Source organism: Sminthopsis crassicaudata, chromosome 5, assembly GCF_048593235.1.
Source record: "Sminthopsis crassicaudata isolate SCR6 chromosome 5, ASM4859323v1, whole genome shotgun sequence".
In the NCBI taxonomy this organism is placed as follows: Eukaryota; Metazoa; Chordata; class Mammalia; order Dasyuromorphia; family Dasyuridae; genus Sminthopsis; species Sminthopsis crassicaudata.
Genome location: NC_133621.1, coordinates 51,207,636 through 51,226,395, shown reverse-complemented (window position 1 = coordinate 51,226,395; position 18,760 = coordinate 51,207,636). Strand labels below are relative to the sequence as shown.

General features: G+C 39.1%; 1 protein-coding gene across 1 annotated transcript in view; it reads left to right on the top strand.

Annotated features, from left to right (window-relative positions):
* Nucleotides 1–731: 731 nt before the first annotated feature.
* ITGA8 (integrin subunit alpha 8) overlaps nt 732–18,760 on the top strand; it is a 213,656-nt gene continuing 195,627 nt past the window's right edge. Inside the window, exons 1-2 of the mRNA XM_074266669.1 lie at nt 732–1,113; nt 1,770–1,903. Of these exons, the coding sequence (XP_074122770.1) occupies nt 926–1,113; nt 1,770–1,903 (322 nt within the window). The 5' untranslated portion in view covers nt 732–925. The remainder of the gene's footprint in view (nt 1,114–1,769; nt 1,904–18,760) is intronic.

The window sequence follows — 18,760 nt, the reverse complement described above, 5'->3', positions numbered from 1 at the left end:
AGCCCCAGAGATGGACTGGACTCCAGAGACTTCTACTCCAACCAGTCTCTTATTTGACAGATTGAGAAACTGAGGCTAGGGACACAGAGATGAACCCTGCCCCTCTCTTTTCCGGTCCTTACATTGGGCCAGTTTGTCTCCTAACAACAGGTTTTAAACGTTAATACACAATGGGGGGGGGAGGCAATTAAAAGTCTCTCCCTACGCCTCAATCCCTCCGCCTTAATGGGCCGAAGAAAAGGAAAAGTGCATCCTGCACCGCCGAGGGCCAGGCTTTCCCACACCTTTGCGCTTGGGGAGAAAATGAGCAATCCTCGACGCTAGGTAGAGGGAAGTTCGAGGCCGGGAGGTGCCCAGTAGCCCCAGCTCCCCTGGAACAGAAGGTCTTCCGTGGGAGGAACGCCTGGGCCCCCCCCCCCCCGAGACGTGGGCAGGGGCACGCTCCCGTGCTGGGAGGGGCACGTGCCCAGGAGCCGCGGTGGGAAGAGGGCCGTCAGTCTCCTGGGGCCCCCACGCTCCACGCCCACGCCCGCGCGAGTCCGTGCTGCTCCATGCGGACGCCAGGGGGCGGCAAAGAGCACGGCGTGCGCTCGGGTCTCCCATGCCAGAACCCACTCTCCCGGCTCGATACCTTCCACCCGCCGCCGCCGCTAAGGGGGGGAGGGAGGAAGGAGAAGAGGGGAGGGGAGACGAGGGGAGGGGAGGGAGCCCTGGACGGGATGCAGGCGCAGAGCAGCCGCGCGCCTGTCACCGCTGGTCAGCCCCAGCCTGCCCAGCTCTCCTCTCCCGGCTGCCCTCCTCCGCCAGCCGGGCTTCGGCCAGGGCGCACGGGGCTGCGGGCGCCTCCCCAGCGGCTCCTCCTCCTCCTCCTGCACCGAGCCGGGGCTCGGGCAAAGTTTGCCGGAGGGCAGGAGGCGAACCAGCGATGGCTCGGGGCGGCCCCGGCTCCCCGCCGCGGGCTCCCCTCTGGGGCTTCTGGACGGCCTTGGGGATGCTCTGCTCGCCCGCCTCCCAGGCGTTCAACCTGGACGTGGACAAGCTCACCGTGTACAGCGGGCCGGAGGGCAGCTACTTCGGCTACGCCGTGGACTTCCACCTACCTGACCCGCGAACGTAAGTAGTCCCGGTCCTGCGCCCCTCCGGCCCCGAGGTGGCCCCTGGACCGCCGAGCCCTCCGGCTGCCTCTCACTTGGGGACTGTCCCGGCAACCCCCTGGGTGGAAGGAAGGTGATGGAGCGGGACGCTCGCTGCCCCGTCCTTGCTTCCCATGCCCGGGACACCCCAGCCTGGGCATCTTTTCCTGGCGGAGCTGTGGGTACATCCCAAAGTAGAGAGGCAGCCGTGGTCCAGCCCCAAGCCTCGCAGAGGACCGCGGTGGAGACTTCTCAGCGAACCGACGAGGTGACAGCGCCCAGAGCAAACAAAGCCAGACCCGTTAACTAAACGGAAACCTGTCCCGAGAAAAGCTGCCCCTGCTGCCTGTCTACACAGTGATGGGAGCTAGACTAGGGGATCGGGAGCGTGGGGCGACCCTGCGGACAAGCACTGCTCTGCTTTCCTCTCCTTGTGTGTTTGTATACAAACCGCTGCGGCTGAAGGGACGCCCCCAGCCCCCAAACTGCAAAGTGTCTGGTGCAGACAGATTTCAGGGTCGCTTGAGAAGTGTTACCCCCACAATCGGAACTTGTCCAGGTTCTCTGGAGCGTAGCTATTTGATCTCTCGATTTCCGTGAGCCCCAGATCTTAACTTTGGTGCCAATGTTTTGCAGAGTGAGTATCTTGGTGGGAGCTCCCAAAGCCAATACTAGCCAGCCGGACATAGTGGAGGGTGGCGCTGTCTATTACTGTCCCTGGCCGGCCACTGGGGATGTTCCATGCAAGCAGATCCCGTTTGACACCACTAGTAAGTGACTGCTTTTTTTAAACATTAATGAACTAAACATTAATCCATTGACTCCAGCCACCACAGAAATCCAAATCGGAGTGTGTGCTCTGGTTGGCTTGTTTGATGGGGTCAGGAGGTGCAGATGCAAACATGTCTGGGGGTGAGGGGCGTTTAATGGGCTCTAGAGAACTAATAATATCATGACCTTGAGCGTTTGAACTTTACTAGTTTTTGCAGTTTGTCTTAGTGTCCTGGGACCATCGAGGGCATGATGGTCCAGAAAAAGCACAAATGTTATACAACAGCCTTGGCAGAGAACTCCGTATATTCCTAACCACAAATCTGGAAGCAGACGGATTCTGCAAACCTCCAGTGTCTTAACTCCCAGGGCAAATTTTACTTGCTACAGCCTAACTTTACTTCCCGTTGCCATTTAATTCTTTACAGAAAGCAAGAATTTTCTTTCAAAATATTGGACATTGGATGCAAACTAGTACAGTCAGAGTGTAGATGGATTACATTCGTTTCCAAAATCCCCAGACAGCTGTTTCTTATTTAATTAAAAGGAAAATACATTTTAAACAACTCAGGCTGGTTCTGTTTTCTGTGGTGTTTGCCTCTTTATGTCTTGAGAAAATAATTTAAACCCAGTGCTTTTGAAAACATTAACACTGAATGTTTTAATTTATGTGGGCAAATCTTTGTGAATATAGAAACTTGACATTAGTAGATAAGCATGCACTTACCTTTTTCTCAAGGAAGATGACATTTGTCAACTGTAATAGAAGCCCTGAGTTGAGATGAGTATCATTTGAAATACCTTGTGAATCACGCAACTAATTTGATTCTGTAACTGCTAACTTTAATTGTTGAATAAATAGGGAAACAGTGTACTATAGTGGAGAGTGTGCTTGCAGAGTTCCTATATTTGAATTCTCTATCACTTCTTACTAGTATGACCTTGGGAAATAATTCCCACTGCGTATGCTTTCCATTTACCGCTATATAAAATCAAGGAGCTGGATGAGGTGACTTTTGACATGCCTTCCACCTCTGATTCCACAGTCCTATATGTATTTGCAATTTACATTTCATCAATGTATGATGTATGTATGTATGTATGTATGTATGAAATAACATAAATAATAGGTATCTCATGCTTATAATGTATAGTTAAAATTTTAAGGAAGTGTTATTTTTGTTTTTTGTAGATAATATTTCAAAAGATGAAATCACTTCTGTTAGAGATCAAGACGAAAATGCATCTTTTTTTTTTAAATTAAAAAACCTGTTTTTTTCTAAAAGTAAAAAAATGTTCTCTGGGGTAGAGATAGAATTTGGCTATGTAGATTGAGAAATGTAGGTAGTATAACTTTAAATTCTCAGCAATGTTTTAAACATATCAACTCATTTACTCTGTCAAATGTTTAATACATTTATTTCTAAAAGCATTTATAACTTGTCCTTAACTCCTGCCTTTTCCCAATTCAACAATCCCCCCCCAAAAAAAACCTTATCATAAACATGTATTAATCTACTAAAGCAAATTCTTCCAAATAAATAATATGATTTTCCATTTTAAGTCAATCACATTTCTAGCAGAAAATAAATGGTGTTTCATTTTCATTCTTTTGGATATCAGTGCACTGATCAGAATTCTCAAATCTTTCAAATTTATTGAATTTTACATTTTTACAATTTTATTATTTTAAAAAATTGTTCTAATTCAACTCAGTTTTCTCTTTGTTAGTTCACAGAGGTCTTCTTAGTTTCCTCTGAAACTGTTTATTAATTTCTATTGCACAGTAATATCCCATTACATTTATGTACTATATAATCTATTTAGCCCTTCCCCATGAAGAGGACATTCCCTTGGTTTCCAATTTGGGGGCTACTAGGAAAAGAGTTACTGTAAATATTTTTATATATTGGTCCTTTTCCTCTTTCTTTGAAGTCTTTGAAGGCATTTATCTAGGGAGAATCACTTTCATTTACCTATGTTCTTTCCCTACCTAACAAGTCATTCTTTATAGCAAAGATTGGGAAAGAAAAGGCAAAAAAATATATTCAGCAAAACTAATGAATATATCACCCAGATCTGACAGGATATGGAATGTCAAACACCCATAGTCTCTACTTCTTCAAAGAAAGGATGTAGGAACTTTTTCTCATCTCTTTTAGGATGAGCCTGATCATTATAATTTCCAGTTCATATGTTTTGCCATACTTCACTGAATTTTTCATATTCATCATTTCCACTTAGTAATTAATGATTTCATTGTTTTAAAAAATCTTTGGAATTATTTGTTTTCTTTCGAGGACTGCTTATGAGCTCTTTATTATTGTCATACTACCTTAATTACTATTTTTATTAAATGCTGCAGGTGTCTTCATGTCATTTGTTACAAACTTTCACTTAAAAGATGAAAGTTGAGAAATTAAAGTCTATTCACTGACTTTCATTTGCACAGGAAATGTTTCCACTAAGCAATAGTTTTAACAGGACTTTGAAAGCTTCCCCAGTTACTGACTTCAGCATTAGGAATAATCTTTCTGAATCAACAAAATGAAACATTTAAACAGAACAAAGTTGAAGGTCTGATTAAAAAACAATATAACAAAATTTATATTTTAACAAATATACTTTATATTTGGATATAGGAATAATTAAGATTCAATGATCAGTACTATCATAACTTTAGTCAGAAGAAAATAATCATGTATAATTTGAGGAATGTATTTAGTTTTCCTGAGAAATAACGTACATTACAAAAAATGTTAAGTCCAATTGTTAGAATAAAGTGAGAAGAGTAAGTCGTGCATATGCCTCAATTATGAACTTATTTAGCTACAGAGACAATAAATATCTGTCAAACAAAGGAGTTATAATTGAATCCATTTCTCATTAATCATTATAATAAAAATCTTGCTTCAAAATACAAAGAGAATACAGATTGAGAATGAGAAATGTGTGTAATTATAAGTAGCCTTTAACTTACTGGAGGGTTCTATTCCAAAAGTTCATTTGTGGATTGTCTATTTGGAACCAGAAACTCATTTTCCCATAGATCGATCGTCATCAATTACAATTAGGATCTCAGGCTGGACCACAAAAAAAGCGTAATCAATTAATAATGTGTAGCTGAAATAGGGTACATTTGCAATGAAAAAAAAAAGGTAGAAAACAATATTGTTTCAAGATTAGTTATTTGACAAAGAAACCATACAACTAAATGAGGTCTTTTGACCCAAGGAAAATGCAGTTTTAATTAGAGAAAGATGAGAAAGACAGAGATTTTGCACACTTAAAGAGGGATTTTGTGCATTCTCAAGGGCTTAAAAATTATTTATATTGGCTTTTAACTTTGGATAACAATTTCAAAGTTGTAACTTTATTTTCCTCTCCATAGATTTCAAACTGAATGGACTCTTGAGGTTTATATGAGTCAGGCTTCTCATTTTAGATATATGAGGAAACTGAGGGCCAGAGAGGTCGAGATTCGCAGCATGAATAAAGACAGTAAATGGCAGAGTTAGAACTGGAATCTACCAGCTCACACTTCAACTCTAATACTCTTTCCACTGTACCATAGTCTACATTTATGCTTATTATCCATGATCAGATTTAGTTGTTGACTCATAAATGGAATGAAAATGGGAAAGTAAAGAGAGTGAGAAAAAAGTAATTATAATTTTTTTCAGAATATATTTACATAGATTTAATAGAATGGGAGATCTTAATGGGAATTAAGAATTACCTAGTTTAATTCTTCAAAGGAAAAAAGAAAAAAATCTATGGAAAATCATGGTAGAGGGAGAAGTGTTACTACCTTCCTCACCATCACCCAAGAGGAAGAAAGTGCTTCGGAAGAGAAAATTTTTCACATATGTCACCAGGGGGTGTTGTTGACTAAAGACAACTTTGTTGCTCTTCACCATGGCCTCTGAGTGTGTAGAAATGGGTCAGTGGAATAGACATAAAATCATATCTTAGGTGTCCGGGGCTCTGGAGTGTACCTATATTGTTAACCTACTGCATATCTGTTATCTTATTCACCTGATTCTGAGAGATAGAACTCAAAAAAGCAAAATAGAACCAAATAATTTATTTAGCACATATTTTATGCCAAGCGTTAGGGCAGCTAGGCATTATGGATGGAGACATGACATTGGAGTTAGGAAACCTAGGTTTAAATCTTGTCTCTAACACATACTGTGTGCCCATGAGTAAGCTACTTAATTCTCAGCAAACTGGACAACTCTTAGACTTTGTCACAGATGAATTGCTTCTCTGCATTGCTACTGGGAGTTTCCATATTAGGAAGTCTAAAAACAGATGAAATCACATCTCTGAATATGTCCCAGGTACTGTAGATTCAAAGACAAAAATGAAAGAATCCCAGCTTTTAAGGAGTTCAAACCCTAATTGGAGGATACAGCACATAAAAGCACATTCAGCTGCAGGGCAGATGGAAAGGCTGAGAAATCCCAAGGATTTGGTGGTGGGATAGATGGCAAGACTCAGGGATCCTCAAGTCATAAAGATAAATCAGATGACAATGCTTGGGGATTTCAAGGCACAAAGGCAGGGAAGATGGTAAGACAAGGTAGGCTCCTGTGTCGTAGAAAGAAATAGGGCTGGGACTGACTTCTCTTCCAAGTGGGTAAAGAACTGATCACAAAAAGCACCTAAGGATGACAGGTGTTTCTGGTTGTCCCAAATAGATTTACATAGTGGGTGCTTAAGAAGAACTTATTGGTTGACAGAGAGATTGGGAAATCATCCACATAGAGATAAGAATTGAATCCAGAAGAACTAATGAGAAGAGGAAAAACTAAGAAGACAAGATGTAGATGATGTCATCACAAGGATTAAGGATGAGTCTGATTCTCAGTGGGAAGTCTTAGAGCAAAAATAAATGGCAAAAATAATTAATTTTGCAGATTATGCACATTACAGTGAACTTTGCTAGAATTAATTTATAACATGAGAATTGGGTTGTCTATGGGAAGGTACCAAGAGAAGAAGTATGTCATTGCCTGAACAAAATGTGTAGATGAGTCTTCAATTTTTCTCTACCCCCATTTTTTATAGGTAATGAGATTAAGTGTAGTATCCTTAAAGAAATTCTTGAAAGGCAATATATAGTCTGAGAAGGTGTTTTTTTGTTTTGTTTTGTTTTGTTTTTTGTTTTTTGTTTTTTCCTAAGCAGAGTGCCTTGGAATTGGTTGGGGGAATTATTAGCTGATTGTGTGTGTGTATGTGTATTCATCTTTGATACTATTTAACAGATTGCTCTTCTTCATTCCCTCCTTTCTACTCTCTACCTCCAAGCACTGTCCAGCACAAACTTTACTTTGAGGATACTTCTAAGAGACAGATGGATCAAGAGAGACAGAAACAGACAGACACAGATACACACCCACAAAGTTTTACAGAGACAGAGAGCTACACTCAGAGATAACGATATATATGTATATATATACATATATATCGTTATCTCTGAGTGTATGTATATATGTATATATATATATATATATATATATATATATATATATATATATATATATATATATATATATATGGAGAGAGAGAGAGAGAGAGAGAGAGAGAGAGAGAGAGAGAGAGAGAGAGAGAGACAGTATTAGTTTCTGAGAATCTGCCTAGATACATACAGAGAAAATCATGACCAATAGATTGGCCACTCAAGGATGATTTTTTTATCCAGGGAAATCCCATGAAACAAAGCAAAAACTATATGCACACAGATCCATCTATTGTGGCGTGGTGTTTTAAGTGATAATATACATATATGTGTATATGAATATCTATAAAATATGTAAAAAATAAAACCCATATTCCCTTTTAACTGTTCTCTCTATTCAGCTGAAGTGTTGTTTGTTTGTTTGTTTGTTTTAATTCGCAATGTGTTGGGCCAGATAGCATACCAGTATCTTTGCTGATTTAAAAAAAACAGATTCCTTTAGAGGTATCAACCATTTTTTCAGTCCCTTGGGTTCTGTTTGATCTTCAGTAGTAACTGACTAGAGCCTCTCAGTTTAGACACTAAGAAAAACTAGCTCATAATTCAGTTCAGATCCTGGCTCATAAATTTGATTCTCGGTCTGTTACACTTTCATTGTCTTTTCCATTTAGAAATGACTTTCTCAAATAATCACCATTAATTTTGCTTTCATGTCAAAGGCTTCTAGTCTTTATCCAATTGTACATTATCAGTGTGATCTCAGCTCTCCAAGCTTGTATGTTTTGTCTTTTCTATTTCCCACAGGTAAAACCAATCATGGAAGGTATGCAACATTGCAACCTCTCCACATGAATGAATTTCAAGTCTAAAAAAAAGGGAACTTTGAAGGAGCATATGATAGTGTGGGAGGTGCAGAAAATAGTTTGTTTTTCTGCCTTATTCCAGAATATATTTCTCTTATCTTCTTTCTGCCTTTCTCCTTTTGTTTCGATCAAGCCAAATTCTCTTCCATTGTTGTTCTATTCTTTTGCTCTTGTCTGATTTCTGTATTCTATGCAATATTTAGAATAACTTTTCATGAAACGTCTCTGAGTTCATTTCAAAATCCCCACCAAAATTCACTTCTCCCTCTCCCTAACTATCTAAACCAGCCTGAGGTCAAAGAAGGATGGAGGATTGGACATATAGGGGGGCAAAAGAAGATCAGGAAAAACAAAATCCATCCCCTTTAACTTCATGAGATCATATTTTTAGAGGGAGAAGAGGTACCATCCAATCTAACTCATTTTACAGATAAGAAAATTTAAATCTATGGAAAGTAAATGGTATGCTCAATGTCTTACAAATAGCAAGAAAGACCAAATTCCCACAACAATAAAAGGAAATATTGTGCTTGCTTGCCACATAAGCTTAGAGAACAAAGGTTGCATCATTTATTTACTCTGAGTAAAATGCAAACATATCTTAGGTATTCCATGGTGTTAAAAAGAATGACAAACCACAGAAACAATAATGATAGGAGAAATTTATTTTCTGTCTTTGTACCCCCAACATGTAACATAGTACTTGGCCTATAATAAGCACTTAATAAATGCTTGCAGGCTCACCACTATAATAAGAAATGAGTATTGGTACAGTTGGGAACTACTCACAATTAAGCTCCCACATAAAAATCAGCAGGAAGAAATAGAGGGAGTTATTAGGGTTTAACTTAGCAAATCCTCTTCCATTCCCCATTTAGGAAAAAAATAGAATTTGCCTGGTCTTAATTTATAAACTTTGGTTGTTTGCTTTTTCTTGGTCTTAAAATGGGAGACAATTAGGTTGATTTTTTTTTCAAAGCTCTGGAAAGAGTGGAAATTTTGCTGGGATAGTGTTTTAGTTTGGAGACGAGAAGGCTTTGGGAGGGGGGGCGTTCTGTTTTATTTTGTGCTGGGTAAGCCCACAATAAGAAGCAGTTTAAACCATCTGGTGTTGTGACTGGTACATGACTGGAGTCTGATAATGTTGGGTGTGCCCTTGCTCTCTTGGGATGATGGGAGTGGGGGTGGGGGAACATATTGGTCACAGAAGCCTTTTTTTTTTTTTTCTTTTCTAACTCACTTAGAAAAAAAAGCAGTTTCTGTACAGGACAATAAAAGAAAAGAAAAGAAGAAAATGTAGGTCAGAGCCTCCCTCTTGGACAATGGAAGAAATATAAGAATTATGTTAATTGTGGCACAGCTGAAGGGAAGGGAAGGATGTTTCAACCTGGAGCCTCAGTAGGAAGATGGGAAGGATTTTAAAGGCTCCAAATAGCATTATTTTTGTTGCTAAGAGGTACTTAAAGAACGATCTTGTAGAAATACCATCTTGTAGGAATAATCAAAAGGTTTTAGACATTAAATAGGAAGTATTGGGGCCAAAGTTTTCCTTTTCCATGTAGATCCCAATGTTTCATCAAAACTAGTTTATCTTTTCAGGTCTGTGTAAATCAGAAGCAGTTCAGGATTGCTAAAATGAATAATAGCCTAACAAATCATTCTGTAGTGGGAAAAGATGGACTTGGAATCCAAAGCCCATTTCACAGTATCACAAAATTTAAGAATTGGAATGAGCCAAAGAGATCTTCTAGTTATTCGGTATGTGCTTGGCACTGTGCCAGGTGCTGGGGATCCAAGTACCAAGAACTGATTTTTCTTTGCATCCCTAGTGCTTAACACAATGCCCTGTACATAGTCGGTACTTAATCAATGCTTGTTGACTTGGCTTGACAATCCTTATAAGGAACTTATGTCCTAATGGGGGAGACAATGATTCTATATATAAACATATGATACATGAAATATATGTTAGAGATTATAAATGAGTCCTGTCCAACTCTTTGAGACTCCATTTGGAATTTTCTTGACAAAGATACTGGAGTGGTTTGCCATTTTCTTCTTCAGTTCATTTTTACATACAAGGAAACCAGAGCAAGGACTTGGAATGACTTGGAAAAGGTCATGCAGCTAATAAGTATATGAGGCTAGATTTGAACTTGGGAAAATTAGTCTACTCCAAAGAGTCAGTACCCTATCTACTGCACCATAGCTCTGTATATTCACAATATACCAATATATACATATATATATATATTTCAGAATATACATATACACACAAAGACCCATATACACAGAGAGACATGTATATGTGTATATATTGTTGTTCAATTGTGTCCAACTCTTTGTAATGCTATGGACCATAACCCCAGTGTCTTCCATCTCGTTTTCCTTGGCAAAGATACTAGAATGATCTATCATTTCCTTCTCCAGGGAATTATGGAAAACAGAGATTAAATAACTTGCCTAGGATCACATAACTAGTGAGTGCCTGAGGCCAGATTTGAATTCGAATCTTCTTGACTCCAGATCCAGTAGTCTATGACTATAACTGAGACACCTAGCTGCCTCCAAGGTGTATGGGGTGTTCATGGAGGACTAGCACTTCTGGTGTGGACTTGCAGAGCCCTTTTGGGAGCTGCTAATCCACCTTTGATATCTGCCTAGTTGCTCAAATCTCATCCATGGCTTCAAGAAGTTGTAGCATAAGCAGTGGCATCCGCTGGTAAAACTGCCTCAACAGAGGGACTACATCAGTTATTGATGGACACTAAACCCATTGGTGAGTTAGGGGAGTGTCTACCTCACAGATGTGAAGACTTCCCCAGAGAAAAAGGTGGATAAGAACAATATGTTCCAACATCAATGAAAGCTGTTGAAGCAGCTGGCTTGGGGTACTTCAAGTTCATTTGCCCAGACACTGAAGACACCAAGATCATTCATTGCATCCCACGCCCTTTTCTTAACTTTTATTTTGCCATTGGACTTCAATGCCAAAGGTTAAGTAATTTGCTCAGTCACAGTTAATGTCTGAGGTGAGATTTGAACTCATGTTTTTCTGACCCCAGGTCCAGCATTCTATCCATTTTATACCCTAGCAGCCTCTCGTTGGAAGGGAGAGAACTGTCCAATAAACCTGGGAAGGGGAGTTGTGGCTAGCATAAAGAAGCTAATTAGAATTGCTTATATTTGGTTCCAGAGGCAAGAGAAAACAATTGGAATTGACCGATGGTTGAAAGGTTAGACACATGATCAGATTTTCACTTAAAGAAATTACTTTGGTAATAGCATGGAGGATGGACTAGACTGGTGAGAGCCTTGAGGGAGGGAGACCAGTTTGGAGGTTGTTGAAATAGTCTAAGTGAATGGGCTATGAGGACCTCAAGTTAAGAACTTAGCTCTGTGAATGGAAAGTAAGAGTCAGGTGAAGGAAGGAATAGAGAGTGTGAGGAGTTCAGGAAATTGTGGACCTGAAACATTGGCAAGATGCTGATGATTTAATTAGAGAAGTTTTGAAGAAGAGAGAATGGGATTTCTTTTGGAGGGGAGAAGCAGAAGTTCAGGTTTGCATAAGTTGAACTTAAGATCTCAAACTTAAGAACTCAGCCAAAATTTCCTTTGTAACAACCCTGAACGGTGGTCTTCAGTTTATGTTTAGAGATACTAAGTGATGGCCAATCTGCTAGTTCCCAAGGCAACCTACTCTGCCAATGGGGCAGCTAGTGCAAGTAGTTTTCCTTTATATTCCATGTTAATATTACTCTTTGAAGTTACTGCTCATTTATCATAGTTCTATTCCAGGGAGGCCAATGGAACAAATCTTGCCCATGACCACTTTTCAAATGTTTTAAGGCAACATTTCCCATAATACATCTCTTTTTAGGTTTAACAACTTTGGTTTCTTTAACCTTTCTTCAAAAGCCAAGATTTACTGACTTTTCAGCCCCATCCTGTTTATTTCTTCTGCAAACCTTCTAACTTATCAATGAAACCACAGGCATTTATTATGTACTTACTATGTTCTAGGTGCTATGCAAACATGTTGAGGATAAAATGATAAAAAAATAGTAGTTGTCCTCAAGAAACTTACATTCTATCAGGGGAAATAACTAAATGCAAAATAGATGCAGTAACTAGGAAATAATTAGGTGTAGACATTGAAGGGGTGAAGTATAAATTAAGGTAGACTTGTATATGAGGAGTCTCTTGAATTTCGAAGGATATTAGAAATCCTAAAAAACAAAAGTGAGAAGGGAGGGCATTCTAGGCACAAGACAGCAGAGAGAGAGAGAGAGAGAGAGAGAGAGAGAGAGAGAGAGAGAGAGAGGGAGAGGGAGAGGGAGAGGGAGAGGGAGAGGGAGAGGGAGAGGGAGAGGGAGAGGGAGAGGGAGAGGGAGAGGGAGAGGGAGAGGGAGAGGGAGAGGGAGAGGGAGAGGGAGAGGGAGAGGGAGAGGGAGAGGCAATAGTTGGAGTCCATTAATCCTTGGACAAGGGGAACATAGAGCAAATCTGGAAATGTTGGTTGGAACCAAATCATAAAAGATTTCAAATGCCAATCAGGAATTTGTATTATCTCCTAGAAATTATAAGTTGAATAATCATTAATAATTAATAAATGCTTACTGGATTGTAGGAAGCCACGACAGGCAGCTTTTTCAAGCAGAGGAATGATATGGATGAACCTTGGGATTTAGGCACATTCATTAGGTGTTTTGTAGAGCACAAATCGGAATGGGGGAGAGACTTGAGGACCAATTGGGAAATAATTATGAAACTCCAGGCAAAAGATGACCTGAGTGCTAGTCTCATTAATGGAGAATGGAGTATCAGTGGAGATGTTATAGAAATTGAATAAACAAGACTTGGCAACCATTTGAATATGGAAGGTAACCCCAGGTTAAGAGCCTTGGAGATTACCTAGTCTCGCAATAGATGTGGACATTGAAGCTCATATGATGATAACTGGCATATGGAGTGCCAAGTGCATGCCAAGCATTTCAATGAGAACCAAAGTTCATTTATATCTTGCCACAGGATCCAGATGGCTCTGGAGGAGAAAGGGAGGCTGCTGACTTTGCACAACCCTTCCTCACTTAGATCCAATTCACTTGCATATCATGCTATTACTTCTCTGACATCATCATCATCCTGTTCTAGGAGGAACAACCAACCACAAACACTTCTGTGAGCCAAGCATTTACAAATGTTATTTCTTTTATCCTCTCAAGGTAGATGCTATTAATCCCCCATTTTATGGTGGAGAAATCTAAAGCAGAAAGGAGCTAAGTGACTTGCCCAAGATCATACAGCTGCTAATCCTCTGAACTCAGCTTCTTCTGAGACCCTGTCCTCTATGGGCTGAGCCACCTAATGGTCAGTAGAGCTTAAATGATTTGTGCAAAGCAGCAACCATCAAAAAAGACCTGGTCATAAATAATAAATCCCATTCATTTATATTAATATTTATTATATTAACATATCTTTAAATTAACAAAATAAATTATATTAATAAATCTCACTCCATGACCTCCAAGGTGTTTGTGACAAAGGAATGCCCCTTTGGAGACAGAGGAGACAGCCATTATTCTAACATGCACTGGCTGAGGAAGGATTAGAAAGAGGAAGTCCTTGAACTTCCACACAGAAATGGGAAACAGACCCACTCGACGGCTAGTTGAGCTGGAGGAGCGTCAGGCGCCTGTTGCTTAATCTGCAAAATTCTTTCAAGGAGCTGGATGTCTGTGTGATGGAACAGGCTCCCAGGCACTTGGCAGAAACCTTGTGCGCAGCAGCTGCTGCTGCTTTCTGGGAAAAAAGCACAAAAAAGCTTGGCTTGGTTCGGAACTCGGCTCTCGGTACTCGTCTAGACGGGCAGGGAGAGCTTACTGAAACCTTACCTATGAGCAGAAAGTAGGGGTGCAGGGTGGTGGTGCTGTGCTGGCCACCGACAAACCTACCAAAATGAAACAGTTCCTGCCCTTGGTGGGCTGGCCATCTGTCTAGCCAGAGCTCTGCAAACCTCAGGAAAAGGATGGATTTCAGAAAGTGATACATGAGTTGGGCTGGGAGAAGTCATCCTGGGATGGCCATTTGGTATCTGTGCGATGCTTACAAATTCCTTAACCTTCCCAGCTTCTCCTTATCTGTAAAATGAGGATGTTAAACATCATAGCCTCTGAGGTCTCTTGGAGCTCTTTTCCTATCATCTTCCTCTTTGTTCCTGTGATCCAAAATTTGTGCTCCTTTCATCTAGTTTAAATGACAGCAGAAAGCCCAACAACCTATTTTTCTAACACCTATATTTGTCACAGGGAAATTTGTGGTGGAAACAAAAAAGTTAGTAGGTTAGCAAACCAAGGGAACATTGCATATAGTAATGGCAATATTGTTTTAAGAATGATTTGAGAAAATAATGTATTTTGTCTATTATAAATGCCCAAAATAATTATAAAGGCCATATGAAAAAAGATGCTATCTGCATTCAGAAAACGAATTGATATATAAAAATGTGTATAGAATGATTTTACATTTATACTAATGATAATCATCTCTAAGGTGGTGGGTGGGAGTGGGAAAGCAAGAAAAAAAGAAATTTTCGTGATAATTTTGTTCTATATTTGAAAAAAATAGCAAGTTGTGCATAGTGTAGTTTCACATGTTTGTTTTATTCCATAAATTAAAAATGAAACTTTTAAAAGAGGCTAGCAAAGTGAATATCCCTGGATTCATTTCTCTGAAAGTTAGTGGATAGCTCTAAGGCTCTTCAGAATTAAACATCAGATAAATCCTTCTGAATTTTTGTGATCCTTTAAGGGATCAAAAAATTCACCTCTCATTTGTTAAAGTTAAAACAAGAGAGGAATTAAAAATGTTAGATGCAAACTTCAGAGTCACTTTGATAGTATGTCTGATCAAATACCACTTCTTTATGCTTTGTTGCTAAATGGTCCTATTCAATTCATATCTTTGTTTGTTTGTTTTGCTGAAGCAATTGGGGCTAGGTGACTTGCCCAGGGTCACACAGTTAGGAAATGTCAAGTATTTGAGATCAGATTTGAACTCAGGTCCTCCTGACTTCAGGGCTGGTGATTCATATGCTCTTTAGGAAAATTTTATACTATACAAAAAATAGATATAAAAGGCTTTGTGGAATAGTGACCAGAGATCCAGCCAGAAAGATCTGGATTCAAGTCTTAGCCTCTGATTCCTTTCCAATACCTGCATTTTATGACTCTGAAAATTCAATTTTAGACATATTGAGTATAATATTACAGAAGAATTCCAGGTGGGGATATCTGGAAGGCAAATGGAAATAGAACTCAGTGGAAGAACTTGAGGTGTATGATTAGATTGGTTATATAGATCTGGGAGTCATTTAGATAAAAGTACAAAGTCATGGAAATTAATAAAATCATGAAGGGAAAGAGACAGCCAGGCTAAATGTTTGTGAGATACTCCATCCCAGGAAGTGGGATAAGTGATGGACAGGTGAGTAAAATTAATGAGATGATAGGTGAATAAAATTAATAAAATTAAACAGATTAGGAGGAGGTAATACCCAAAAGATAAGCATTATGGAAGCCAAGGGGAAAAACTGGGCTGTTTAAGTGTCATATGTCATAGAGGAGCTAAAGAGGAGAAGAGCAGAGCAGTTTGGGGCTTGGAAACTGAAATGTCACTGAGGCTCTTATGAAGAGCAGTTGCAGTCTGGTGGTGGGTGAGAGAAGGAGCTAGATTTTAGAGCACTGGAGATTGTTTGGGTATGGAGGAATGGAAGGCAATAAGTAATAAGGCTCCTATCTAGAAGTTCATTAGTGAAAGGGAAGAGGGATAGTGAATGATAGCAGGAAAGGATATCAGAGTCAAGAGAAGCTTTTAATTTCTTTTGTGTTTTTTCTTTTTTTTTAATCTTTTAATTTTAATTATTGGAATAAAGCAAGCATTTCAATAATAAATAAAAATATAATATATAATAAAAACATGAAGTTATATAATATAATATGCACATATATAATAAATAATAAATACAATATACACATATATAATAAATATATAATTTAAAAAGATGATTGCTCATGAAACTGCAAATTTAGTATATACAAGTTGTACAGGTGAAATCTGGGCCAAGAAAGGAAGTAGTAACTAGTGAGATAATGAAGGTAAAGGTGATGAATCATTGCTGCAACTGCCGGGAGGATATAGAAGAAAATGGGATCAAGGATATGGCTGGAGGAGTTAACCTGTGTAATGATAATAGCCACCTGATCCCCTGAAATAAAAGAATTAGAGGGAGGGTAAGGAAACAGAGAGAGGAAGTTAGGAGGTGCCAAAATGCATAGACTTATCTTCCGGAGTTCAAATCTGACCTCAGACACTTACTAGCTAGGTGACCGTGGACAAGTCATTTAACTCTGTTTCCTCATCTGTAAAATGAGCTACAGAAGGAAATGGCAAATTTCTCCAGTGTCTTTGCCCAGAAAACCCCAAATAGGTTCTTGAATGCATGACTGAAAAATAACTCAGCAACAACACAAAGGACACAGGTTTAGAAATGTGTAATCTCATGATGGATTGTGTCCAATGTGTTGTAAGAGAGGAAATTGGAATTAGAGGATTTAGGTTATAATTCTAACTAATTTTGATGTTGACCAAATCACGTGCTTAATCTGGACCCCAGTTTCCCTGTCCCACAAAGCCCAAAGGTTACATTAGATGATCTTTCAGACTTTTTAAACCTAAATCCTACATTCTTGATTCCTTGAAGGAGGTAAGGTTATCTGCTCAACAAGAAGATCATAGGAGCTGAGCTGTGAACTTGAGGAAAGAGGAGTAATGAAACAGCTGTTGTATAAAGCATGATGGGAGATGAATCAGATAAATAGATTGTTGTGCAATGACGAGAACCCTGTTAATGTTAATTAGTAGTGTGCATTTGTAGTAGGACAAAAGAGCCAGATCTTTGACTTCCTTTAGAAGTTGTTGGTAGTAAAGGAGAAAGAACTGAGAAAGTGGATTATTGGTAAGGAAGCCCCAGGATTGAACATTAATAGGTCAGAGTATTGGGAATATAACTTGGAGTTCAGTGGTGGGAGTGGGGAAAGGATAGAACATAATTGATATTGCTTATGATGAAATCAAGACTCTAAAGTCTGGGAAATGAATGTACATTCACAGTTAATTTTCCATGAAATATGTCTTCTATTAGTGGGGAAATTAACTATTAAATGTGTTTGTATATACCGAAGACAGCTAATCATCTTTGGCTGATGTTCCTAAAGAGGTGAAAATTCCTAGCAGATTAATTAGGATTCCATTTATAAATACATCAAAAAGGATACTCATTTGTTCAATTGAGACTCTTGGCTTCCTTCTTAAATATTTCATAGTGAGATAGCCCTCAACAAAAGAATTCCAGGCTTATGCAATTCATACATCCTTGGGAATTTCAAGCACCAGATAGAGTAAGGCAACTTCCTTTCAAATAAACACATGGTCATAGAAAATGATAGAAACATAAACTTTACTTTAATCAATTTATTAATAATGATTCTCTGTTCCTGGATATTAGCCCTAGTTCATTCTTTAGCTACGATAGCTGACATATGTTTGTTAAATATATCCATTTAGATAAATACTTCAGAAATAAATAATAATTTCTAAATAAAGAAATTGACTTCACCAAAGTGTTAATGAGGATTAATGATAAAAGGATCGGGTTTAACCCACTGGACAATGACTTGCACATTCAATCATTCCTACTCTATCTAAAACATATGATGGGTCTTCATACTTTTCTATCTTTGAAGTATCACTTGCTGAGAGAAAGCGAGACTAAAGAATGTTAAAAAAAAAAAAAATAGCAGTTTTCCAAGTTTCCTCTGAAACTATCACTTTGGTCTCTTTCTTTATTTCTTATAGCACAATAGCATCATGTCACATTCAAATGCTATATTTTTAGCCATTCCTCAAATGGAAAGCTCTTCACTTAATTTCCCATTTTTCTCACATATGTTTCAAGGGCTTGTTCTCCTTTTTTGTTTTCAGTGGGTATGTGGGATGGGAAATGTTGGGTGTTGCAGTGAATAAGAGCACTGAACCTGGGATTTGAAAGACCAAATCTGATCTGACACTTCCTAGCTGTGTGACCCTGGGCAAATCTCTTAACACCTGCCTGCAGAAAACTGGAGAAGGAAATGTCTGGCCACTCCAGTATCCTTGCCACAAAAACCTCAGGGACACTTATTTGGTCCACCAGGTCACAAAGAGTCAGTGGACATGACTAAAGGACTAAACAACAACAATCCATCTACATCTCTCTCTATTTCAATCTATATAATATTAAAATAGTAGTTTGACTTATCGAAAAAATTTCTCTCTTAGACATTCAAGAACATTATAATTTATGCCAGAAACTTAGGTATAATCAGAAAAATATCCTATACTGTAAAAGTTTTCCTAAATTATAAACACACGGATGTTGAGAATAAAGAGCTGGGGAATGGAGGAACTAGCAAAACATCCCCTCCCCC